The following is a 26,519-nucleotide window of genomic DNA, read 5'->3' on the forward strand; positions in this document are numbered from 1 at the left end:
CCTAAAAACGGTCCGGAAGATGCGGCGCGTGCACAAGTCTGGCGCGCTCCAATCGAACTCGACGTAGAAAATAGCGCGCCGGGATGCTCGAAGCTGTATCTTCCGGGCAGTTTCTTACGGCAATTAGGAAGAAATAGACGGGATCACCCTTCTCTTCATAGTCTACGACTCTGTATACGAATACACCTGAAATCCGTACCACCATAGATTCATGGGGTGATGCCTTTAAACAATGGAATGAACAAAAGCTAAACAATTATTTCTATCTGAACATAATATTATTATTATTATTTTCATTCTTTTCACCTCGTAGCACAGTGATTTAGAACTATAGTAAGGGAATTATTAGGCAGATTTAGGCAAAACATTTAACCGCGCTACATTTTGGTTCCAGATGTTTGAATTGCCGTATAGCAAAAACACAAATAGGAAATTCTCTCATTTTAATGTGGTTCAAGAAAACTCGTCTTCTCTAAACCGAAACCCCGGTCCGTGTAAGGAACTTAGCTTTCGCATATACACGGTTTCTTTTTATGTTCTCAGCAACACAATACGGATAAAAGATGCGACTTATTCAAAGAAGTCTGAGGAAATAAAGTGTTTTGACAAACGAAAAAAAAGAAGATGGCATCCAATGAAATGGCTTCTGAAGAATCTCGTATACAGGGAATTTGCGGATAACCATAACTATTTTATTATTACTTTAACATTAGGAAATCCTCATCCGAGAGCACCCAAACGAGGATTTGCTGGTGTCAAAGCAGTAATTTGGAACTGGCCGACACTGCAACTGCTCCATTTCGCATCCGAGCAGTTACATCCACGACCTACACAAATCACAACGTATGACTTCACCTCCAATATTTTACGGTGAAACATCCGTTTTGAATTTCATAGTGACACAGCGTATATCGACTGTTCAGCTCCAGTATACCCGTATCCATATCATGTGTGGTAACGGGTAAACACTGCGCCCTGGACGGTAGATGGGATGGGTTGCAAATACTGCTGTTCAGTGGGAAATATTCGGATATATGCGACTATATATGCATATATGCGTATCTGGTTTACAATTTATTCACGAAACAGAAGAAAATCCAAGCAGAAGTACGAAAACGTTGTTCCTCGACAGCTGCCGGTGCCGCGCCTAACGCGACCTCCGCGATGTTTCGGGACGAGATGTCCTTCTCAGCGTGACACGCGCGGTCCTCGTCAAGAAATTTGGTGAAAGGCTGATGATACTTGCTTTACCTTAGCAACGAAGTAGATTTGTATGCATTTCTAATTCTCGTTTGCTGTCGTTCTCCGACGCATTTTTTTCCGTGAAATTCAAGCGAGTTTATGTTTCGCGAAGTTCTCGTCCGTTGCAGTGGCACAACGAAATGTTTCGCGCTGCCCATTCTGTGCGGTCACTTTCCACAACCGTGATCAGTAAGCAGGATCTTGTCCAGCAAGCTTTCGTCAAGAAGATCCGAGAGTATGCCCAGAAGGGTGGAGATCTTTCAAGCTCAGATCCAGCTGCGAAGAAGGCTCTCAGCGTGAGTTCGAGTCTAATTAAGATTTTGTTGTGTTCGTGATAGTGGTCAGAATTCTTTTGAGCTGATTTACCCTTCTGCTGCTTTTTCTGATATTATAATGTTGACTTCAACGTATATATCTAATTTTATATCGTGTTATCTTCTTGATAAGTTTGTTTTATTTATCCAAACAAATAGGCAACACCTTGGACAATGATTATCCGTGTCCATCGGTTTTGTCTTCTGTGTATGTTCTCTACCGATTACACGAACTTGTGCTTACCTTCTTTAACGTTTTCGTGCACCTTTTGTCATTTATTGGACGTATAACTTGTACTCCAGTATTTTCAAATTTCGAAGGGTTCACAAAATAACAGAAAAGTGTATTGGACACATCAACCATACTACTGTCACCACTGGCTGTCTCGCCCACTGATTTTTATAATTAAAGATGATAGAATTTTCATATCTCTATCCTCTTTTAAATAAGAGCAGAAACCTATAGAATTAGCAAACTGTTCGCATTTTAGGTGGAGAGTTTCAGACTCAATCCTTTTCTTTTAAAAGAAAACTCTTAAATTCTTGTAAGAATGGGAATGTGAGAATGGGTATGGATGATCAAGAAACTTACATATAAGTTGCTTAATGTTGTCTCGAAAGTAGGAGTATTACCTTGCTAAATTAGCGCAATTTGATTTGTCAGATATTTGCCATAATAGATTTACTTTTAGCACGTAAAAAATCAAATTTATAGAAGAATTGTTGGATTTTACCTCGGTTTGCCAAGAGTTTGAACAGTCGATGAAAAATACTAACATTGGCGAAACATAGCACTGAAATTAAGCAATTGCTGTTTAAGTCTTATGTTCTTTTACGAAGGAATTGAATTTCCTGTTGGTGGAATTAGGACAGATTAGGATTACTTTCGGGGTTCACACAAAGTACAGAAATGACTGGCTATCGATCATATCTAATTTTGCAGTGCGCGGAAATGGTAGAATCATTAGGATGAGCAACCGCGTAGCTTGAGTGTCTACCAAACATTAAATACAATCATACATCACACATCTTATATTTTCTGTTGACGTTTTAGGAAAAGCTGAGATTGACCACAACCATTTTGAAATTCGTTGACTATCATATTGCTTCTTATTTCCCCTTCAGAATAAAAAATGGGCAGAATTTGTAGTTGATGATGTGAGACATTAATGTAGTGTTGTTAAATTACTTCTGTCTCCAATGCAACGGTGCAGTCCTCGAATGGAATAGTAATTATGAAAATCACGCGAACTAGACAAACTAGACGATTGGTGTTATTCTTTTAGAAAGGTGAACTCCGCTTGAACACCAAATCGCACAGTGACATTATCTCACATTCTGTTTTTTTTTTTGTTTGACTACGGAAATTGTATCCTGAATTGTCCAGGAAATCAGGAAGTTTGTCACGAAAAGTATTTAAAAAGAGGGGAAAAACGAACGTTACGGTTTCCTCTGGTGGTTAGAGGCAAGTAAAGCACAACGAAACGGTATCTTTGAGGAAGTTTGCATTAGGTTAGTCAGATTCGTCTATTTAGTTACACCTGATAGTTTTTGGATGACAGAGTATTGAATTTTCACTCGTATAAAACTTATAGTAATGATTACAACCTTTCTGATTGGAATCTTCTCCTTTTTTTGTCGTTTCTTTCCATTGTTGATAATCAAAAGTGGAATTTTCCATCCGCTCTCAGCTTTGTGAAACGAAGTTTAAAGGTGTTGTCTCATTCTATCGTGGAAGTAGAAGTTCTTGCGAAAGAAGAAAAATAGCTAGTTAGCGAGAAAGACGGAGGCCAGCTGTACATCCATCGTTGGTATTTTCTTAAAATTTTGTTCATGTGCCATGTTTTTAAACGGAAAAGGCATTCCTATGACTTTGTAGCCTTTCTTTTTCAATCGACAATACCGTACGAGTATCCTTTTAGGATGAGCTCAATCGACTAGCCGCAAAATTTCAGCTGGCTAATGCTGATGTTGTCGGAAAACTGCCTACTGATTTCGACCCCCCTAAGGTGATTTTCGTTGTTAGATTTCAGATTGTCTTGTCAAGAATTTAATTAAGGTTGATTCGTCTGTCCAACAACTTCTGGAAGGCAATTCGTTGGCAAAAATGATTGAAGATGTGCAAAAGCAAAAGGCAGATTACGTGGCTGCACAAAAAGCGAAAAAAGCCGCCGAAGCCGCTCGCCTCGCCGCCCTTAAACAGTAGACGTAGACTTAAGAATAGAAGTTGTAAGCGAATAAATTTCGTTCTTTGCTTTTTGTACAGTATTTTGCTGAATTGTTCAGAACAAAGTTTATTTTTCTGCTATGTTGTCGTTGGTGCAGACTGTTGCCGGTGACTGCTAATGTTGCCATTTCAGAATGCGACACCAGCAATACTGCGTAACTGAAATTGTAGAAACTAGTCTCTGTTTTTTGCCGCGTGCATTTTTCCTCACGCATCTGTTTTTCCTTTGCACTGGCCTAAGCAGCTTTTGATTTAATTTGATCTAGTAGGATATTTGAAGATTCGGACCAGTCTAACTTTTTACACTTGGGATTGTGTACAATAGGCGTACAACGTGCTGTATCGGGGTGATGCATCGCTTTCTCGGTGAAGGCATGCACTGGCTCTTGACACAGAGATCTCTTGAGATCTTTTTCTTTTTATTTTTGTAGCTGTTTTCTAGAAATAGAACGGTCTATAAGCTGGAGTACGTAGTCTCAGCAAGGTGATTCTCCATTAGTCTTGAGGTTAGTTTTTCTATTGAGGTGTCCATAAGACCTTATTTTGTAGGCAGTCAATTTTTACCCATTTTTTCATGCATGAATGGCTTTTTTTTTTCTTTGTAGTCGTATACGTAGTAAGACCTCAAAATCCATCTTAGAAGGAGATAATTGTGCAAAATTACACGAACAACATAACAGAAAAGGCAGGAATCCCGTTCAAAAACTACAGACTGAGCTATTCGATGCGATCTTGGAGCAGAAGTAATTTGAACGATCTAAGAACACGTTATTCTATTGACAAATTATTATTCAATGAAAGAACTATAAGAAACAAGAAGAAAATTAGTGGAGAAGGACCAGTGCACGCGTTACTGAGGACGCGATATAGCACATCTTATTTCCAGTGTAGATGTACTGGCGCACTGACTTAAATTTGTTTGATATTTCGTGCTGTTGTTGTCTCACGGGATTCGGAGCCACTCCACGCATTAAAAACGTCACCCCACGAAACTGGGGTGGTACGGGTTTCAGGTGGGTCACACCTATACGACGTCGTAGATTGTGGGGAAGAGGGTGATTCCGTTCATCTTTCCCTGTATCAGCGTAAACGGACGACTGCGGAACTCTGTTTCTTACGACGTCCTCTATTGCAGCGCGCCACCCTTGCACTCCCCATATGCGATTCGTCCGAAGAAGTTTTCGACGAATCGCAGGCGGGGCGCAAACGTTGCGTATTGCAACGGAAGCCGTCATGGGAAACAGCAATCCGGGGTCGTCCGTTTACGCTGATACAAGGAGAATTGGACGGAATCACCTTCTTAAAAGTTAAAACGTAACTTCTTATCCATTCTAAAATGGAGGAAGCAAACGGGGAAGAGAGAAGACAAAATGAAGAATGAAGGTGATCCTATTTGTAGTAATGACGGTTTGTAGTCCACTCAAGACAGATGAGTCATGCGTGGGGCTTAATATTTTTGTGAATATGGTTCACTTGAAGTTAGCTGCGAAAAATCTAAAGGTGATTCCATTGCGATGTGTTTTTGTTCGCTTGAGAGTGCATCTCTTTATCTCTAAGCCAACATATTTCGCAAAAGGTGAGAGCTTACCTATGTCCAAAAAGAAGGGTGTGGTGGTTCCGATATTGCAACATTTTCTGATTTTGTTGAGCATTCTTTGTATCTATCCGTCTTTCGGTCAACCTTTGATTTGGTGAAGCGGGCGCCAAGCATGTTTCTATTTGTCCTGCTGTCGCAAACGTGACTAATTGCTTTCGATAGAATTAAGCGCATCATACTTGTCGCTCTCGTACTGTGTGAAAAAAATTTGGCGGTGTTTCGTCTGTTGTTCAACTGTTGTCATTAAAATGTCATCATTTATCTTTATTTCCTTTTACAGAGGCACCATCGTTGACGTAATTTGTAACTTCTTTCTTTTACTTGTTTGAAACAGGATATTCCTTAGCTTCATCCTTCCGAAAGACTCACATTGCAGTAGCGTTCATTAAAATTCGTTCCATTAACCGTGAAAAAGGTTGTCAGAAATCTAATAGAAACCTATTGGTTTCGTGTGGACATCGCCTTTTTCAATTGAGAGAGCATTTCATTCATACGATTTGTTGGGAATATATGTTTACTTCCCAGTTTAATTGGTTTTGTATTAGTAGCACCATGTCATTTTCTATTCGACATCGTCTGATCCAACAGCGGATGCATCTCTCCTCACATTTTGCTGAAATTGCGCAGCATTCCCTCCTAGTGACTAGTAGTTGGTATTTTACGAACGACGTCATCAGCGAAACGAAGATGGTGTAACTGCTGACCGAGTTTCTAGACCAGTATTGTCCCATTCCAATCTTCGTGTTGCTTTTTCGAAAATGCCTCTGAATATCTCGAGGTAGTATTACCCCGCCGGATCGTTCTCTTCATGTCGATGGTAATGTTTTGTGGAGTGTTTTGTAGGCAAAATTGTTCTCGTGGACAACCCGAATACCGAGCAACTTTACTTTTACAATTCACAGAGAAGCATACACAGATGTCCCCGGTTGGCGAACCCGTTCAGTATTTAGCAAAAAAAGGGCAGAAGATAACTGCAGCTTGCAATAGCATTCAAACCACATTCGTAGAGAACGAAATGACGACTCAGAATGTTTGTGCTTCTTTGTGTTACATAGTTGCTCTCGCAAAAGGTCGTTGCTTAACTTCGTCAGAGCTAACTCTGACGTTTTCAAGAACCTGAAATGACATTCTACTGCATGATGAATTTCGCACTTTGCAAAATTGATCATTCAGTAGAATGTCATTTTAAGTGGATTGGGTGACTTAAGTACGGATGTGGTTTGAATGCTGTTGAAACGCAGTGAGGTATTGTATTTCCTTATACACGTGTCTCCTCGTAAGGTGGAAATTTTAACAATTGTTAGTAATGTAACAGCACTACTCTCGTTGGGAGGAGCCATTATTGCCGAAGCCGGAATTTCGTGTATAAACGTAGCCTGTGACATTTCATTTCAGCGAATATTCGCCCATCTTTAGTCATGTGCTCCTCATACGTTATTTGATTCTAATTCATTCTGGGGCCAAACTGAAGTGTGATACGTAAGACAGGGCGTTATAATGACTGGATGCTTTTTTTTTAAACTAAAATCTACTCTTGCTACTCGAGTTCGTTTGTTGTTTCTCACATAATTTCTCCACCTTCATGTTATACAGAGAGCTTTTCATCCTTATCATGTAATGGAAATATGTTTATTTAACATTCTAGGTGATTTTGTACTTGTTGCATCTGTATTGTTTTCTTTTCGAAATGGTATTTGCAGATGAAAACATGCAGCTGATAACAACCATTTGAAGTATGGGCGCCGGTCCGCTCGTCGCTGAGCTCGTTGCAGTGTTTGTGTTGACGGCATTGCTTCTGAACAAGGTTCTCCTTCTTTTAAAGTAAATCTCGTTCACAATTTATGATGGACATGGATGACAGTTATTTTCCGCTTTTTCCAGTAGGTTACCCCGTTATCTCAAATGACGGTTGATTTCGAATTACAGTAGTGGAAATATATTATTTTTGCGATTCGTGATAGGCAGCACTTGAATTAGCTCTCAGCTACTTCGTGTCTGGGGAAAAAGATTTTAAACACTGCTCCAACCCAACATGTGCGTGAATTATATTCGATTCTTTTCTAGATCAAACATTTGCAGAAGAGGGGGACTTGGAACTGCACCTAAAAGTTGAACAAACCAATACTGCATGATTTGCAATAATTTCTACGTGAATTTGATAACATTTAACAATCAAAAACGCTCAAATTGTGGACATAATGTTAGGCTTAGATGATCATTTGCGAAGAGCACTTAGAGAAATACTTTGGACATATTTCATAGAAGTCTCGCTCTAGAAAATGCTGGATTTGTTTTTTTTTTTTTTGTGATCTCTCTTTTTTGGAATTTTGATTTGACACACCTGGAAAATCATCGCTTCCCACCCAGAGCTAGGTCCCACCTAGGTATTTGAAGAACGTGGAAGGGCTGGGAATTCTGAATTCTGTAATCTGATAGGGGAAATTCTCATCTACAAGGCATTGAGAACTTGCTATACATCGTGTATGGCCTGAGTTATTAGGCATTATTTGAGATCATATTCGTTTTCTCATACGAGCTGAAATCAGAATATTGGCAATTTATCCCATTATAGAAAGATGGCTCCGTGTTTCAAAAACCCATTTTCATATTTGGAGAGGCGATTCTAACGAAGCCTATATATACAAAGTTTCTCTTTTTCAGGTGATCTGATTCTCTTGATCTAGATAAGGATCTAGATAAGAAAAATCCGAAAAAAAGCATTAAATGTCCAACCGTTCTCATCTAGATTCCAAAAGACTAGGAGGTTACATAAAAAGTTAATTCAAAAGGTTTGTGTAACAGGTTTTCTTGCACAAAACTCGTCTAAAGTAATTCCAAAGCCGCCTTTTCTTAACCACCATCCATCCTAGCAATGTCCACACAAGTCTATCCTTTTTGGCAATTAATTGGTTTTTCCATTTCCTGCAAAAATTTCGATCCAGTTGCTTATCGAACTATTGCGGTTCTATTGTTGTCTATGTTGAATATGTGCTTCCCAGTTTTTTTTCCCCGGAAGATAAAGCGCCACTATCGGCTTCCATTCTTCTTGTTCTCTTTTCGTTTCCCCATGAAACATATATCGAGCTTGTACATATCTTTTGATGCACACATCTTTGATGGATCGCTGGGTGGCTGTGTATTTGCATAACAAAAATAACTCGAGCGCTTTCGACATTCGCGAGATCAGGTTGGTGATAGAACAGATTTGTGCTACCTTTAGGATAGGAACTTGAGTGATTTGCATTCAGAATGAGGGATCTTTGTGGAGCTATTTGGTTGTTCCCATAGGTGAAAAGTTGCAGGCCGAATAATGCTTCTATATCATTATTTATTGTTTTTTGATGTGAAGAGGCTTTCAAAATTTACTCTCATCGTAATAGGCCGAACTTTCGCAGTTTGTTATTGAAAAACAGCGGGAAAGTCCCTTGTTTAACAATGATTATATATTCTTATCTGTTACCATTAGTCGGGCTGTCGTAAAATTAAAATGGAATATTGAAGGAAAGCCTAGTAGAGGGATCAAACCATACATGCGACAGTCGCGGCCGCTGCTCCGACCCCCTTCACTTTTGGACTATTGGCGATAAGGACTCCTTTCACGTTTGGATGGTTGACGAAGGGATCCTCATCACCTGAGCTTCACCCTATGAACTAGATCCCCTTTATTCCCTATCTCACCTATGCGTCAGAGTGGAATATTTTGCGTGTGTAGAACGTCTGGATAATTCAAGTGTTCCTCTTCTTAGATATTCGAATAGGTCGAGGCAAAATTCACTCACAAATTATTCGATTCGGTCAACAAGATAGTTACCAATTGAACCTTTCTGTGATTTGTTGAAGTTCTTTTTAGTATGCTGATTGGCGGCGCCACCACTTTATTGTGACACTGTCGACATTTGTTGGCTGGTATTTTTCATTTGTGATAATTTTCGTGCTCCCGCTCGATGTCGCAATTGTAAGTACATTTATCTATTACTCATTTCGATCCATTGTCTTAGATTTTTATGTTATTATTTTTATATTATTTATTATTTTTATATTATTTCAAATTCTTCGTGTTTATTTCCTGCTTGTTCAGTTTTGAACCCATTTCTATGGACAATTTTACAGACATTCTATAATAGATGTGAGGTAGAACAAGCTCGTCTAGTAAATTCCACATTAGGAGAGCCCGCATACTGTGAGAAACCTGGCGGCTACATTGCTGACACTGTTTTATTGTGCCTGTGGAGGATTGTTTACTGGAGTGCACAAGTGCTCACCTGGTATATTTTTGTCTTATATATCTGCTGTTATTTGTTTTACTGCACTAGTTGATTATGTTTAGTTCTACTTAACCTTCTTACAGGCTCGTACTTCCTTTTATGCAAAGCTATGTCAATGCAGGAGATTTCACTGCATATGGGAGAGTGAAAGCGGCTCTTTTCAACAACGCTATATATTACGGACTGTATTTGCTCGTTTTCGCTTTGTTGCTTGTGTATGCCATCATCAAAGGTGTTGTCATCAACACGTAAGTCATTCATACGCATGTATTTTTGCCAGGCTATCATGTCTTTCATGGGAAAAAAGTTGTCTAAGGGTTGAAACATTAGTTTTTTTTAACGTTCAAAAACAACTTTTTAGAATAAATTTAAAACCATAATGAAATCTCTATTTTTGAATCTCCACTTCTTGTCGCTATCGCGTTAAATAGTTGTCCATTGGCATGAATAGCTTCGATTTTTCCTCTGAACTACATATTTTCGTTCCAAAATAAATAACCTGATTCGGCGACGAATGTAATACTGTACCATATCTTCTGTAACGAGATTCTGTTTTCTTTTGTTGTAGAGAACATCTCAAGGTTATTCTTGTTTCTGCTTCTAATACATGGGGATTGTTTCTGCTTGTCGTATTGCTTGGCTATGGATTTGTTGAACTTCCGCGAAGTTTATGGCACATGGGAAGTAGAGGTAGGTTCTAGTATATGTACATGTATGTCGTAACTTGTGTACATTTGTATAAACGTTCAGATTATCGCCTCAATAAGACCTACTTTAATATCGACAAGATGTCTGTTGACAAAAGCGAGGCCGAGGATGGGCTAAAGGAAACATACAGGTAATATTTGCTGAGTTGACTTTACTGGTTGAGAGATGAAACAACTCGAACGACGGACAGCAAACGAAAAAGAAATCTGACTGAACTGTACTCACCAGTGCTTCGTTTGCAGAGAGGCTCGGGCGGTCCTCAACATCCTAAAAAACGAACATGGATCGAGAGAGAAGGCTCAAATAATCATGTCCAAATTCCCTGATGAGGTATTTCGTTCGCAAATAAACCACACATCTTTTCATTCTCATTTTTTTACGACTTTTTTATAGCGTGTTTTTTGTCTCTTTCAGGTGATCGATGAATTGTTTCCTGCTCGAAATGCGATGGAGTTCAGCAGTCTAAGTGCTGCTGATTTGCACAGTGTCAACTCAGAAAAATTCCTGGTAATTTCTTTTTTGTATTACTTTAGTTTCTTATACACCCCGTTTCTATTTGCTTGAGATTCGACTGCATAAACGAGTTATTTCGGCCGTTCAATATCACCATCGGACGAAAGCACAGTGGAGGTTAGCTCAGTTTTCATTTTCTATTGGGTTTTAAAGTAGATTCCCGTCGTTTTCATCTTTTGTTTGTTTTCATCGTCTTTAGCTTTGGTATGGTGAATATGGTTATTTTGCATTCGTTTATAGCAACTTAACATTTTTCTACTTCAATAACGTTTTTCTTTCATTTCAGTAACTTTTTGGTTGTCATTTTTGAATTTGGCTAAGCAGTTTTGGGTAGTTCTTCAGATTACAACACTCTCCGAAAAGCTCTCAGAAAAGAAATTCCGAGTTGCTTCGCCTGTTTTTTTTTTATTGCGGTATAATGCGAAATAGAGGAAGCATGAAAAATGGGTTTTATTGGCGCTTGGAGTTTCAAATGCTTGGAAGTAAAGTGAAATTAAATTATTAGGAAAATGATGGCAGCAAGTTTGTGGAGGAAGAAAACACTTTTTTAGATTGTCAAAGTTCAAAAAGATGGAGTAGAGGCAAAAGAAGAATGAAAACTGCGGCAATTTGCGTTGCAGCCCAATAATTTTTGTAGCTGCTGTTTGAAGTGGCTGAGGGCTTATTGTTAAAATTTCAGTTCTCTTATGGAACAAGCTCTTTTTCTTGAGGACATTTCTCAGGCGGAGCTCTCCGGTCGACTTGAAACGAAGTCATGTTTATACGCTCCAGAAAGAGTTCGATATTTCTGGCTCGTCATTGCCCAGAGACCTTTATGCATGGTATTCAATACTGAGCACAGATTGAAACAATAAAATACCGTGAAATTTTCAATTTCAGGTACTATCCATCTTTTTGACTTGCATGACCGTTTTAATCTTGATCAGTGAGTGCACTTTCTTCATAGTAAATCCAACGCTTACACCTGCTGGAATAATCGTGGACTACGCGGCAAAAAGATTCCACTACAAATATACTCAGGTACTGCTCATTCTGCAATATAACAATGAATATCGTTGTTTCGCAATGCATTGAACTCCAGTTTTGTTCAGATTGTTGCGATGACCATTATTTGCTATCTATGTTCGTGCGCATACTTCACTGTCTTCCGACTCAAAATCTATCAGTACTATCATCTAGACCCAAATCGACACACTGATGGAAACAGCTTACTTTTCAGTGCTATGTAAGTATTTGAACAATGGTTGCTTGCAATTGCATCACCTTTGTAGGGATCGTAATCTAGAAGTTCCGAAAAAAACCAAACAAACAAAACACAGAAGTTTCGAATACTATTCAGCAATATTGATTATTCCTTTCCTATCGACAAAAGTAAATGAAAATCAATAGTTGAATTATTATAGCAGAGAAAATTTGAAAAAAACCCCTTCTAAATTTAGTAAAGTTCATATTTAAACCATCATTAATGTTGGCCTTTTCAATTTCCTCCGTTTTGTGGGTGTTTTTTTTCTGTTATTTTCCAACTTTCCAAAGGAGGCGTTATATGCATTGTCCTAAGAAGTTAGAAGGTTAGGTTATTTGTGATTCTCGTGCACAGTCGCTTTCGTCTGTTTTTGTCACCTGAGGAGTAGAATGAGAAGGGCTCTGCTAATGAACAGCTCATTGTATCTGATTCTATCTTAAAAACGGAAGAAAGTTTCAGATTTTTGGTGATTTCCAGAATGTTTATGGTGATTTTATGGTGTATTTTAATATGTGTGATCCGTTTTTTTTTATTGATGCTTTAAGTAGACGTCGAACTTTGGAAAGAGAAGAACGAATAGATCTGTTCTCGTTTTTCATATTGTCGTGTTTTTAAGTTTGCTTTGTCGTTTGACTCCTCCGATTTGCCTCAATTTCCTTGGAATGATTCATTTGGACTCTCATATAACCATGGTAAAGGACTTCGGGGTAGAAACTCAGTTTACGAAGGTTTGCCCACTTTATGATATTCATTTTAAATGTTCCAAAGAAATTTCGTTCACTTTTGAGCGTTACATGTGATTCCAGCTTATGGGACATCTGGACGTGATTCCAATCTTGGCGAAGGGAATCAACATATACCTACCTATATGTATTTTGATCTTCTGTGCAATCACGTACTACAAGTCGGTATTTCAGTTCGCTTTGTCCCTCTTTTCCTTTTATTAAACATTTATACCCTATAACAATACGACCTTCTATAATTCTAGGCTTGGGACGTATCTCCTACACAATCTAGGCTTTGACCAATTCATAGCCTCAGACGAGTTCACGCAAGACATGGTTTCTGCTGGTCGTGCATTGGTACAGCTAGAACGCAGCTCTTATAATAGGCATAAGGAGCGTCGGCGTCGGGATGAAGAGTGGTCTGGTCGTCTAGGTTTGTGTTCGATTGTTTGAGAGATCATCATCAATTGTCCGTGAGAATCCACCGTACAGTTCAAACATCTTGCCACTGGTCCCTAAAGTCCCAAAAATCCTAGCACTGCAGTGATACTTGTATGAAGAGTCCACTGCCTATGAGACCACAGTCGAGTGAAGTCAAAGACATGTCCTGAAGACTGGTTCAAAGGTGTAAGCGATGGTACTCGAAGTGACACAGAGGAACTAGCAGTTGCGATCGAATTGAGACCTGTCCTATTGCGAGAGGTGGGGTTCCACATTGAACGCAGCTGCTTACGCAATTGCACCAAGCTTCACGTCGTTTTGACCCAACTGTGCTTTGTTAACATACTACTCATGTTCAATGCACAAGACGTATGAAAACAACAGTAGATGTTGAACACGGTTCCGAGGATAACACACATGAAACAGGAGGTTCGAATCAAGACTGTTGTTAATGCAGCTTTTACTAGCGTAGCTACCCACGGTGACCAATGCTATCTCTTCACATTTAATGCACCGCAGGTATAGTTTTCGGCTGAATTAAACCAAATTGTAACTGAGTATTTTTTCTATAGGTTTGATGTGGAATGAATATGAGAATTGATTAATCCAGAAAGACTCGAATTGAAGAAATCACCATTATTTTTAGTTCAAACATATAACTTATATTCCTTTGTACATTTGGTGTGTGGTTCTTGCTTGGGTGAAGATATCATCACGGAGATTAACAGAAACCTGTTTAGGAGCACTACGTTCCAACCGGAGGCATGTCCCTGAGGACGAGCAGCCAATTATTTCCGCAGAGGAAGGGAATGCAGAACACGATTCGTGGGTTCTTCCTCCGCCAGTTGATCGCGGCAGTAGTCCGAGGAAGCCTCATCCTTCACCAAGCAACATTTTTGATGACATGTGACAAAGTTATTTTTCTCCGAACCTTGTTGTGATTTTCGCCTTTCTCCTTCTTTTATCTGCACATATACTCGTCATACATATTTATTTATGTAATACCAGTTCCTTCCTATCTAGTCCTAACCTGTTAGTTTTGTTTACGTCCACTTGTGACTGTTACTTTCGTTGTGTTGGGTACATGAAATCTCGTCTTTTTCTCTGCTTCTCTTTCTTGAATTTTAGTGGAAATCGTAGTTCTCAGCTTAGTGGCAGGATCCGCGGGCTGATGTTAACTCTGGTTAAAATTATTGTTCTTCCTTGCCGAATTTCTTGTGACTTGGAATGGTTGTGAAGTGTTCTATAAACTCCTTTCATTCAAAACGTGCACATTCTTTACGGAATCTCTCCTGATTATATCTTGCACAACTGCCCCCAAATTATCACATTTTTTCCCTAGGAGGTTACGATTTATTTAGATGTCCGACCAAGAGAGGCTTGAGAATCTTTTTGCGAATCCATTTGCTCCGTCTAGGCCACCAAGACTTGCTGAAAAGGTCTTTTACACTTCCTACTTCTTTCCGAACAAACTTTGATTGGCTTCAAGATATGAATAGTTTTTATCACAGGAGTTCGTATACACACCATCTGCCTATGTTCAAATGATTGATCAAATGATCGGTTCTCGTACTCGTCCCTGGAATCCTGAACGAAATCCGATCAGACCAAAACAGGTGTTCGTTGCTTTTTATGAATCACTTAATCTTAACGGGCGGGTGTGGCGCAGTCGGTTTAGCCACACGGTCGAGGGTTCGAAACCGCCCTAGTGCAAACCAAGCCTTTCATCCCTCCGGGGTCGATAAATGAGTACCAGACCTGTCTGGGAGGATAAAAACACTGACTTGATCATCGGCTGGCCCCCGCAAGTCATTGTGTAGGCCAACATGCGCTCCAAAACCTCATCGATTACGAATTCCAGTAAAACGCGTTGGCGCATCTCAAGTGGATTGATACGCCAGTGACTTTATCCTTTATCCTTTTAATCTTAACTTCCATGTTACGTTAGTGTAACGCAATCGGCAATCGGTTTGACCATGGCTGCACGATCTATGGATGCTTCACAACCACTCTAGGGCCACTTTTCATCCCTCCAGAGTCGATAAATTGGTGCCAGACATGTCTGGGAGGATAAAAACGCTGACTTGATACATCGGCTGACCTCCACAAGTAATTGTGTAGGTCAACTCGGGTTCATAAGACCTCAGCGATTCCGAGTTGCAGTCAAGCGCGTTGTAGCATCCCTCGCGGATTGATATGTCAGAGACTTTTTTATTCTTTCTAACTTCCATTTTCTGTTAGACGCTTGGATCCGCAGGACTACCACTGTCTTTTTAGTTTGTTATGATAGATTCTCTAATTAAGAAGCTCCTTTCATAGGAAAACTGATTTTACAACTAAATTTGTGTGGTAATAACAGACAAATTAATGGATTTGAAACCAGTAGAGAACTAGAGTTCAATACTGCCACCTGTTCTGGGCTTGGTTGGCTCAAGGCTGTTTCGAATTGTGAATCGTGCAGCTGCAGCTGAATCTCTTGCCGACTAGGTTACACCCGCTCCATATTCTTGAAATCAGCAAGACAATTTTTTCACTTTTTAAATCAAGTCAACAAATCTGTGGTGATTTTTAGGTTTGTTTGGTTAATTCTTGTCAGAGTATAATTAGTTTCCTCCGGCTCCTAATATTTACACTAAGAAATAGTGGCGATGAAATGACGGGTAGACATGTCCATAAAGTGTAACTTAGATGCGATACCTAATCATGATGGGGTTTTAATGATTTCCTTAGGCAAACGAGATTTACGCTGTAACCAAAACGAATGATGTGGGATGGAATGCTTATTAGCGCATCTTTCGTTATCGTTTCTTCATCTTCGTTCAGAAAGAGAACAGCGCTCAAACATGTAGGGAATTGTGTGAAACTGTGGGAAGTTCTCGTTGCGCGTCCGACACTACATCCTTCCAGAGTGACCGCAACCTCGGAAGATTTTCCGAAAGTCTCGGTTTGAAAAAATCTCTGCCTGACTACTTGGTGAATAAAACGCATAGCATTCAACTCGTTGTCGTTTGTCGTTTCTGATCCAGCTACGTGAAGAAGTCGAAAGAATGGATGCTTCTTTGTAGTAATTACGCATATACACAAAAGAGTTCGAGCCTAATCAAATATTGTTGGAGGAAAAATGTGTGGGTGTTGTAAAGATTGTACTTTTTGTAACGAGGATAGGGCATGACATCAGCAATTATTGTCAACGCTTGCTTACTGTCGATCCTCTACGAACTCTTTACAAAATTATTACATTTATGAACAATTATAAAAAAAAGCTCTTTACTAGTGAAAGTACTAGGACTGAAAAAAAAAACATTGCACGAAGCGGTGACACGCGAGCAAGTAGGGTTTCGAAAAGTTTAAAGCGCGAGCTGACTACATAGTAGAGTCGAAACGACACGAAGCACGGTGCAGCTGCGTATGCGGTTGCGCTCGAAGCGGTGCGGTGGAGCGCAGCAGTTAAGATCGAGTGAGGACACCGGTGCCACCGTTCATTGCTGCGGTTCGCTATGGTCCCACCTTGATTCTAACTGCTCTCTCCACCGCACACTTCGAGCGCAAACGCCTACGTAACTGCACCATGCTTCATGTTCTTTTGACCTGACTATTCACACTATTTTTTAATACTACTACGTTTGTCGAAGTATCGTGAGAGTACAAGGTAGAGGCTGCTCAGTCTCTTTTCCATCGATCTAAACGCCTTTGATTCGGTTGCGACATTCATGGCTTGGACAAAGCAACTAAACGGTTGCTTTGGACAACCAGGAATTAGTGCACAAAAGTACTTCGAGAGTCGTAAAGAACACCATCATCAGTGTCAAGGAAAGGGTCAGGCAGGGATGGGGAGAGGAGAGGAGAGGGCACAATAGTGGTTGCGATGAATCACCTGCGATTCATCCCTTCGGCGGGTGTCATTCTTAACTGACAGTACAGCAGAAAGAAAATGCTACTGGAACATCAATACCTGTGCAACAGAAGCTTCTATTCAAATCTGCTTTTTCTTTCATGGCTCATCGCAACTAGCTTTTGCTTTTAGAACTGCAGTCCCCGTACCATTCATTGTGATTGTTTTCCGCCGGGTGCTTCACTTTGATTCGAAATAATCGGGACTTGGTCAGGAAGTGGGACAAATTTCAGGAATGCAGTTTCAGTCATTTTCTTTATCTCATGCTTTCGAATAAAAGAGGATAGAATTACGTTTCGCTTGCGCTCTGGACCTTCTGCTGCCTTGCATTGCATGCACTGCGTTGTTCCATCGCGTATTTCTTTCAATTTCAGTTCAGTTCCTTCAATTTTATTCCCTTCTCTCCTCACACCCCTCCCCCCCCAAAAAAAAAAAAGTTTTTAAGATTAAGAAGTTCTTCCATTATGCGATGTGTCTAGATGTTAGACTCAAAGGTGTGGCTCATTGATCCACCTTTAAAAGTTGGAGATATGTTCCTTCTCAGATGCTGACCTTACCAGAAATGTCACGAGAAGAGTTGTTCATCTCGCGAGCGATGGAAAACTGCGTTGTAAAGTCGACAATCGCTGGAGTACTTGGATTTGGAGTTGGTACGAAATTTGTTCGTGTGGTGCATTTTTCAGCTATTTCCGTCTACGAATTCATATGTCTTTCAGGTGTTGCTTTTGGTTTATTTACTGCCTCCGTCGATCCGTCGCTATCTATGGTTGGTGGCGACCCAACTAAGCAGGTGAACTGAATTCCCTTGAGCAAGTTCTTTTTCCTCTGTGTCAATTTTCGGACTAAAAATTAATGAAAAGATGCGGTGAGTATAGTATCAGCCTTTTACATCTTTCCAAAGTGGATTTAACGATTTTAAAGGCATCACTCCAAGAATCTGAGGTGGTGCAGATTTCAGGTGGAGTATTCGTATACGGGATTGGAGACTATGGAAAAGGGGGTGATTCCGTCCATTTCTTCCTAATTGCCGTAAAAAACGGCCCGGAAGATGCGGCGCCGCACAAGGCTGGCGCGCTCCAGTGGAACTCCTTGTAGAAAATAGTGCGACAGAACGCCTGAAGCCGTATCTTCCGGGCCGTTTTTTACGGCAATTAGGAAGAAATGGACGGAATCACCCTCCTCTCCATAGTCTCCTATCCCGTATACGATTACTCCACCTGAAATCCGTACCACCTCAGATTCGTGGAGTGATGCCTTTAAAGTAGTCAAACGATTACCTAACTACAATTCATACCATTGTCCGGAAAGCCGTGAACATTGGCAACATTGTCTCTTTCCAATGTTTGCGTTCAGCGAGAACTTCTTATCAGGCTCTCGTGAGAATTTTGGATTGAGATGGGTTGAATGATCTTTTCCCCTCTCTCAGTTCTCCAATTTTCTTTTTAAAATTTTCTCAAAGCATTGAGATTTGATTTCGGTCGATCACCTTTTTACTGGGGTTTCTGGGTTTCCCTCCTTGGAACAGGCTGAGTAAATGGTTTATTGTTCTGGACATCGACATTCATGCATAAATTCAAAGAGTGGGACTGTTCTGTGTAGATGAACCCTTAGAACACGAATCTTGTTTCCTTACATGTCATCTTTTTTTGTGCTGGATCAATTACTACGCTATTTCACCATAGTAGTTTTTCTTCTTTTTAAGCTCACTTTGAAAGAAACGTGGAAAGAAATGAGTGGAAGAATGAAATCTTATGGAAAGAATTTTGGATCTATTGGCCTCATGTTTTCCGGTAAGAATTCCGTAGTCTAATGTGCGGATTTCGTCGAGCCAGTTCCGTATTTTGCAGGCACTGAGTGTATCCTAGAAACAGTACGAGCCAAAAGCGACTGGCGAAACGGAACGTACTCAGGAGGTTGTTCTAGATCTGTAGTTTCAGCTATACCATTGTCAAATCTTCTCCTTTCAGCCATCGTAGGAGGTATTCTCGGCTTACGAGCAGGTATTAAGCCTGCGCTTTGGGGAGCTGCTGGTTTTGCTGCTTTCTCAACACTCATCGATCACTGGATGAGAGGCTAATTAAAAATTTTTAGAGGACCATCTCGTCATTTATAGTTTGTTACAACGATGTTGTTACTGTTGCTCTCTTTGTCCACTCGTCTTTTTACTTATTTGAACCTTTCTTGATTGTTCAGTCATTAGGTCTATTTGCACATTTTCGTGCCGATGTATACGGGTATGGAAGAAATAAATATACACATGTGGTTGTGGGGTCATCCTCTATAGCTCTCTAGCTTTTTTTTAGAAAAATACTTCACGCAAAACGAGACTTTTGTAGAGTGGGTCAATGTAAGGATTTGTCCCATGCTTACTATTTTTAAAGCTTATCCTCCGAGTCGAGAAGGCGGAACATCTTAACAGCATCAGAGAGCACTTCCCGGCACGTGTCTTTTCGAGACGAAGCATTGTCGTTCCGTGAATGAAAATGAAAGTGGGCGTCAAACAGCGACGCCTTCTACCTTTCTCTCAGGGCCGCTGGCGAACCTGCGCTAGTTCGGTTCGCCTAGGTCAGATCACATGTGTTCGCTTTTGTCATTGTTCCGCATATGACGAGGTGTCCAACCTTGTTTATTAACACGAGTGGGCGTGCAAGGTTATTCGGAACCGAAATCATGAAAGTTCTGTTTGGTCGGAGACCGCGTTCACATTTCGTTCAATTTACCACTTCTCCCTAGCTGAGGAATGCGCATTGCTCTAATCTTTCTCGTTGGTCTGGTCGTATCTACCGATGCCAAGTAAGTAACCTACGGTCTTATGTATGTGCACTTGTCACATTTTTGAAACGTACATGATATGAATCCATCGGTAGTCGGAACTAGTGGTATAAATCATGATAATGATCGTAAAACGTTCTAGTTCGTTGGATTTTTGATGTCAAGTGGACATTACTTATTGAGATCCAGAGATCCAGAATGGGAAGATCTATAACGTATTTCAGTATTAAAAGGTCAAGAAACGAGAAAAGCTTAGATGTTTTGGTACTTTGAGAGTTTTATGTTCTTTTTTTTTAAACTGAACAAGCGGCTAATTCTCTAAATTGTGTATGTAAATAAGTGGAAATCTAAAGTCTCTTAAGTGTTCATTATTTCTTCTCTTAAGTGTTCATTTTTCTCTCTCGATTCAAATCCAAATGGAAAACTACTGCAGCAATTTCTTTGTAGTTTCTGTACTAAGGAAGAGTTTTTATTATTTAGTCATACACAAAGGTCTGAGCAGATCAATGTGTAGTTCCATCCAGTGTTGTTTTCACGAATCTTGGGATGTGAATTGTACTGCTAGATGCTTGTCAGTTGTCTATCGTACACTGGCTCTAACTCAATATATCTGAAGTCTGAGAATCTAAAATTTTTCTAAAAAGTAGCCTAAAAATTGTATAAGATACTGATTTAGTGTTCAAGACACATAAATAGTAATCTGTGTAGGGATCTTACTCTGCATCTCTTTTGTTTCAATTTCATCTCAGGACAGCAGTGGTGAACTGCGTTGATTCCAGAAAGAATGCAGTATCTTTGAGGGGCTTACCGACCTCCAAAATAATCCATGTTTAACGTTTCTGAGAGTGTAATCTTAAAACGATAGAAACTACCATACATACTTCATACGCATGATCATTAACATCCTTTAATGTCCAATGATTGATCCCAAAAATAATTCCACAAACATTAACTGCAGAAATCTGGACGATTTCTATGAATATGCTAAATCCAGGATGATTTCTCTTAAACTTCTTCAAAATTTTTAATTTTGATAAGAATTAAAGGCATTATCACGAAATTGACGACGTTGAGATCTCACCACAGGCGGATAGGGCTAGAGGTGAATCCCATGAGTGTGAGTGTGATCACCCTCAACTCCCCTAGCAGTCCAGAAAAGGCGTGGGAAAGACGCTTCAGTGATCCCGTCTCCCTACTGACCCCACTTATTGGGGGTAGTGGAACGAGGACAAGCCGGCAGCGCTTCTACGATTGTCCGAGTGGCGCAACTTCTGCTGTTTATTTGAGTTGTTCTATTTGGATTGCGGGCGATGACGGAGTCGCCCTCGTTCTAGTGCGGAATATGATGCATTGGTTGAGAGACGAAGTCACACACGGTTACTGTACCCACGTGCCTGGATTCCTTCTGAGAATTGCTCGCTCGCATACCCGTGAAGTACAACCCTACACGTATCTGTTTATGGAGAGATCCGAAGATCATCAATTTAAGACTGTACTGCCTCTAAGGGAAAATTGCGTCGCTCCCTGTGAATTTCGGAATTTCCAAACTAGATAGCTGCGTTGTCTAAAATAATACTATTCAGAATTCGTACGGTCTCCCCATTTAGTGTGCATATTGCGGTCTGGTGTTAAGGCGTGCGGGCGTAATTTTGAAGAGGTAAAAGGATAAAGTGGCTAGCGTTCATCGGTCAGCTTGGGACGCGCCAACGCGTTCACTTGAACTCAGGACTGTTTGAAATTTACGGAACTCGTATCTAGCCTATACAATGACTAGTGAGGGCTAGCCGATGTGTCAAGTCCCTGCTCTTATTAGGTTGATCCGAATGTCTTGCGCCGAGTTTCACATTTTTCTCAAACAAGTATAACTTTATTCTTCGTAGATATCAATCAAGAAAATGATGACCATAATGATCCACTACTTATCTCGAAAGTTTCGCTGGACTATCAGTTGCAGATGTTTAGAACTATGGCGACTGCGGGTTGAAAAATCGCAAAATCTCATTTTCCAGCTCCTTCTTATGATCAAATTTTTCTTCTCGTAGATGTAGCTTCAGTGTCCGAAACAAATGGTAGTAAGACAAGGCCATGTCTACTCTTCTCAGCTACAGAAATTTGCACATACAGTGAAGATCGTCGGACCAACCCAGTATTTTCCCAGACAAGTATGGTATCAACTTCGGAGGGATGAGAGGCTCGCTTGGTCTAAGGCGATGTCGAACCATCGACCCACCGACCGCCCGCAGCGGAATCTCTTGCCAACTGCACACACTTGTCCTATTTGAAAAGATGTACTGGTGTAAATATGCATGCTTTGAATATTTATTTATTTGAATTTATATTATAATATATATAATATATAATATATTTTGAATATTTATCATTATTATTATTTTGGAATTTGATGTTTTATAGATATTAGGCTGCAGTTGAGCATCTAAATTGCAGTGAAGTAGTTGTTTGAGAATATTTTACATCTCTTCTATGTTCAGCCTTTTGAATCAATGGTTTGTGTTCAATTTATTGTCCTATATTTTTTAGTGTACGAAGAAAGCGACAAAATCTTCTCGCCGGATTGACTCAAGGACTACAATCACTCAATATTTTCAACCTCGGGCGACAGAGCTCGAGTTATGGATATGGACGACAGGGTTATGGGAATTATGGATCGTACGGAAGACAAGGCTACGGGAACTACGGGGGATACGGAAGGCAAGGTTACGGAAATTATGGAGCGAATAGGGGACAAGGAATGTACGGTAGACAGGGATATTACGGTAGGCAAGCGTACGGTCAACAAGGATACGGAAGTCAAATGTATGGAAGGCAAGGGTACGGCGGTCAGATGTACGGAAGACAAGGATATGGCGGTCAAATGTATGGAAGACAAGGATACGGAGGCCAAATGTACCGTGGCCAACAAGGTTATGGTTCCCAGATGTACGGAAGACAAGGGTACGGTGGACAAATGTACGGAAGGCAAGGATACAGTGGACAGATGTACAACAATTACGGAACCCAAAATTACAATGCGTTTGCTAGACAGTCCTATGGTGGTATGGGCGGTAGTGGTTTCGGTGGTCAAAACTACGGAGGATTCGGTGCCAGTTCTTTCCAAGGGTAATGAGATGTCACGAATAATCTGTAATTTCAATCTAATAACGTTTCTTTTTGCTAAATGCTCGTTTTCTGTTAATAACTTCTTCAGTGTTTTCAATAAACAATTCATCTTCAATGTGTGTGTTCGATAGGGAATGAGATAAAGAATTTTTGCTTTTGAATTTCAATACCGCAAAATTTTAGCGCTTTAGATTCCAAAACGTTTATCCCATATTGAAGAAAAATGCACCGGTAGACAAATAAATGTGAAAGTAAAGCAGGAACTGACAGTTTGTTCGATAAAGAATGAAATGATCGTGATTCCGAAATCCACAACGACTTCTGATCTACATCAAAAAATTGAAAACTAGAAGCGGACCATAAAAATCAACAGATTCGAGTGCTCGTGGATTCTATGGATGATCAAAGTGATTGTCCGGGCTTGTATTTAAAATAATTCAAAGAAGGGCATCCAGATCTTTAAAAGAAACATCTCCCTTAGAATACATGAAGATTTTCCGTTGAAACTAAATCCATGACAATATGCTGGAATCATTCAGCTCATCTGTCCACGAATCACACCAGTTCTTGGTTTGGAAGTTGTAGTGTCACTGTTTATCAGTGAGGGCGAAAGGGTTGACGCCGTTCCTGAAACAGATCATGGCTAACCATAACAAGTAGGATTCCATAGCAGTATGTTTTATAGAAGTTTTATAGTAGAAAATATTCTCCCTCGAGAAAAACAAGAAGTTAATCGAAAAGTTTCTTAAAAATGTTAAGATTTTCTAAAAACGGATTTCGACTTCATGTGATTACGAATAAGGATAAGGATGAACGAAAATGTGCTTGGGGTTGCAATCTCCTTCGAATGTATCAACACGTTCTAGTTCAGTTAAAAATCGTTAGTTTTCTTTTAATGAACGCGTGTGAAGTCCACATGATGATCTGTTCCGGATGAATGTGGATGGATGAAAGAGCTGCCATTCTGCGGCGGCTTCGATCTTCGTACCATTGCACTACATCATTATATTACGGAAACTACGGTAGCACGGTTACAGCACAATTCACGCAAGGGTACGATTTGCCGGACAGAAGCAGTGTGTACAGGTGCAACATTTCTTTCATCCCTGTTGCCGCAACTGCATGACAAATATGCCTGCTTCATCGACAGCGAAGAATCCAAATAAAGATCTTCGGCGATACACTATCGCTTTGTCGTACCACCTATCTAATAGGTGTGGTGAGGGGACGGTGGAAAAGCTGTATCCTAGTGGTGCATCGATCGGTGCAATTGGGTAGGGTCCTCACATATGACGCGTGTACACCTTGATTGATCAGCACTGACAGCATTGCATTCGTTTCTACGCTGTCTAAGGTTTTCTCATAGTTGACGAAGGTCAGGACAAAGGGAAGATGATACTCCCAGGAAACCTTTGGATACGGTCTGAATATGGTTCATTCAGCTGAATCCCTGCCGGAATCCAGCTTGTTCTTGAGGCTGATCTTTGTCCAGTGTTCTAGATATCCGCATTCCAATGACGTTGGGAAACAGTTTGTATAACACGCTCAACAAGTGTATCGGATGGGTAGTTTTGAAGGTTCTCTCGGTCTCTTCTGGGTCACCTTCTTTGTGGATAAGAACGGTTTCAAATATCTCCCACTGGTGTGGAATCGTTTCCTCCTGAAAATAGAAGGGCATGTGCGCCGCTGGAATTACACGAAGCGGATGGCTACCAGCCCGAAGAAAGTCTGCTGATATAAAATCAGGTCCGGGGGCTGTACAAGTTTCATGTTCTTGATAGCGACTCTTTCCGAAGCGAGAATCCGTGCTAAGATTTCACCAGTAGAAATGATAGGATTGACACAGGAGCTGACAAACGGAAAAGGTTCGAGTAGAACCTCTCCGTAATGATTTATTATCAGGATGGATTTGCAAGTTCTTGAAATACTGAGAACGAACCTTCCTTGTTGTGCTCCTGCTTAACCACCGTGATTAGACCGGAGAATTCATCTAAAGTTCGTGAAATCAAAATCAAATAGAGCAGTTGTGAAGAACGAACTTTTTGACCTCACCTTCATCACAACTCTTTTGTGGTCGAGGAGTTTGAATGAGTGGCTTTGGTGGCTTAAGGTTAGCACTCATTTTTGTTTCTGAAATAAGTGAAGTAGTTCTCATACTGTGTGAAAAGTACACGAGATTTTATTTTTCAGGAAAGGAGATTGTCTTCATGACAATAGGTTCAGATGGCTAATAACCGAAAAATTCTAGGAAGTATTAGCGGAACATTCAATAAAATTTGTAGGACTCGAAGCTTTCGCGAGAAAAATCAGCTGACGCATTTGCCTTGATGAATTATTTGTGGTCTCATGTGTTTGGTCATGCCCTGTAGGTCGATGAGCGATAACATGAATATTAAGGAGGGGAAAAATGAAAGCAGGGTATACAGACGAACGATCATGCGATTAAAGACATTACCGTTAGTTTCAATGACCAATATGGCCTTAAAATTTATACATGCAACGAAAGGAATAAATTATAACTATTAATTACAAAGATATTATCTATATTAAATTTTAGCAGGTTAGAAACCGGACTCTGTGATTCCATTCACCTCAAATTAATTAGAATACAAGCATTCCAAGCGTTCTTAACTGTCTTAAGAGTTAATTGCTCCGCAGGAGCTGAACGTTAACGAAAACGCATCGTTAAGGATAGACCTTGACTTGCTTTGCCAAATACACATTCTGGTTTTATTGTCTGATACGACTGTCCGCATCTTCGCTAAAGATTTGTGTCGTGGAAAACTGCTTAGCCTGTCTAATCGCATATTAAGTTACCAGATTATGGACTGTTTTAATCTGCTTAACGACAATATTTTATGAATTAAATTATTCCGTATACGTCGAAAATTGTGCAATATAACGGAATATAACGGTTATAACGCTCATAACATTAAATTGTACTTATTAAAGCACTCGATTGAGTTCAGTGGCTAAGGTAGCAAACTGACCCGTCTTGAGAAAGCCTATGTACCAATAGACATTTCAAAGCTCTGTGCAGGAGAGAAACTAGAAAAGGTCAACAAGATAGTAGTGGAGACGCATCTGCATCTCTTTTGAAAATGCTAGTCAACTTTGAAGAACAATTATAATTTATAAAAACTATTAATGGGGAATTATCAGTGGCAAAAGGTCCTTGGTCGCCTTACAGAGGTCAGCACTACCGCAAAGCTATTCTTCCTATTTCCAACCAGAATAGCATAATCACCCACTAAAGCACTTAGAATCCCAGAAAAATCCATGAAACGCTGGGCTTCGAGCGTTCCGGCGCATTATTTCCACAAAGAGTTCGACTGGAGCGCGCCAGCTTTGTGCACTCGCGTATCTTCCGGGCCGTTTTTTACGGCAATTAGGAAGAAATGGACGGAATCACCACCCTCCCCCCCCTCCTCTCCATAATCTGCTATTCCGTATACGAATTTTC

General features: G+C 40.2%; 5 protein-coding genes across 5 annotated transcripts; 4 read left to right on the top strand and 1 right to left on the bottom strand.

The window, feature by feature from the left end:
• Positions 1 to 1,382: 1,382 nt before the first annotated feature.
• Positions 1,383 to 3,762, top strand: RB195_019606 (uncharacterized protein; the record flags this gene model as incomplete). Its single annotated transcript, XM_013450919.2, has 3 exons — positions 1,383 to 1,538; positions 3,479 to 3,565; positions 3,616 to 3,762. The coding sequence occupies 3 exons, from the start codon at positions 1,383 to 1,385 to the stop codon at positions 3,760 to 3,762; spliced, it is 390 nt and encodes a 129-aa protein (XP_013306373.2).
• A 3,353-nt stretch (positions 3,763 to 7,115) lies between these two features.
• RB195_019607 (uncharacterized protein) lies at positions 7,116 to 14,185 on the top strand (the record flags this gene model as incomplete). The annotated part of the gene is made up of 16 exons (XM_064187535.1): positions 7,116 to 7,184; positions 9,231 to 9,335; positions 9,491 to 9,645; positions 9,729 to 9,893; positions 10,214 to 10,335; positions 10,396 to 10,483; positions 10,596 to 10,683; positions 10,768 to 10,860; positions 10,919 to 10,983; positions 11,546 to 11,687; positions 11,746 to 11,886; positions 11,958 to 12,091; positions 12,726 to 12,837; positions 12,916 to 13,013; positions 13,098 to 13,267; positions 14,016 to 14,185. 16 exons carry the CDS (start codon positions 7,116 to 7,118, stop codon positions 14,183 to 14,185), a joined length of 1,917 nt encoding a protein of 638 aa, XP_064043416.1.
• A 451-nt stretch (positions 14,186 to 14,636) lies between these two features.
• On the top strand, positions 14,637 to 19,244 carry RB195_019608 (uncharacterized protein; the record flags this gene model as incomplete). The annotated part of the gene is made up of 7 exons (XM_064187536.1): positions 14,637 to 14,714; positions 14,787 to 14,891; positions 17,712 to 17,817; positions 17,884 to 17,957; positions 18,870 to 18,957; positions 19,015 to 19,080; positions 19,135 to 19,244. The coding sequence occupies 7 exons, from the start codon at positions 14,637 to 14,639 to the stop codon at positions 19,242 to 19,244; spliced, it is 627 nt and encodes a 208-aa protein (XP_064043417.1).
• A 663-nt stretch (positions 19,245 to 19,907) lies between these two features.
• RB195_019609 (uncharacterized protein) lies at positions 19,908 to 23,060 on the top strand (the record flags this gene model as incomplete). The annotated part of the gene is made up of 2 exons (XM_013450916.2): positions 19,908 to 19,960; positions 22,478 to 23,060. 2 exons carry the CDS (start codon positions 19,908 to 19,910, stop codon positions 23,058 to 23,060), a joined length of 636 nt encoding a protein of 211 aa, XP_013306370.2.
• A 531-nt stretch (positions 23,061 to 23,591) lies between these two features.
• On the bottom strand, positions 23,592 to 25,178 carry RB195_019610 (uncharacterized protein; the record flags this gene model as incomplete). The annotated part of the gene is made up of 3 exons (XM_064187537.1): positions 23,592 to 23,683; positions 24,996 to 25,046; positions 25,109 to 25,178. The coding sequence occupies 3 exons, from the start codon at positions 25,176 to 25,178 to the stop codon at positions 23,592 to 23,594; spliced, it is 213 nt and encodes a 70-aa protein (XP_064043418.1).
• Between the last annotated feature and the right edge of the window lie 1,341 nt (positions 25,179 to 26,519).

Source organism: Necator americanus, chromosome II (assembly GCF_031761385.1).
Source record: "Necator americanus strain Aroian chromosome II, whole genome shotgun sequence".
NCBI lineage: Eukaryota > Metazoa > Nematoda > Chromadorea > Rhabditida > Ancylostomatidae > Necator > Necator americanus.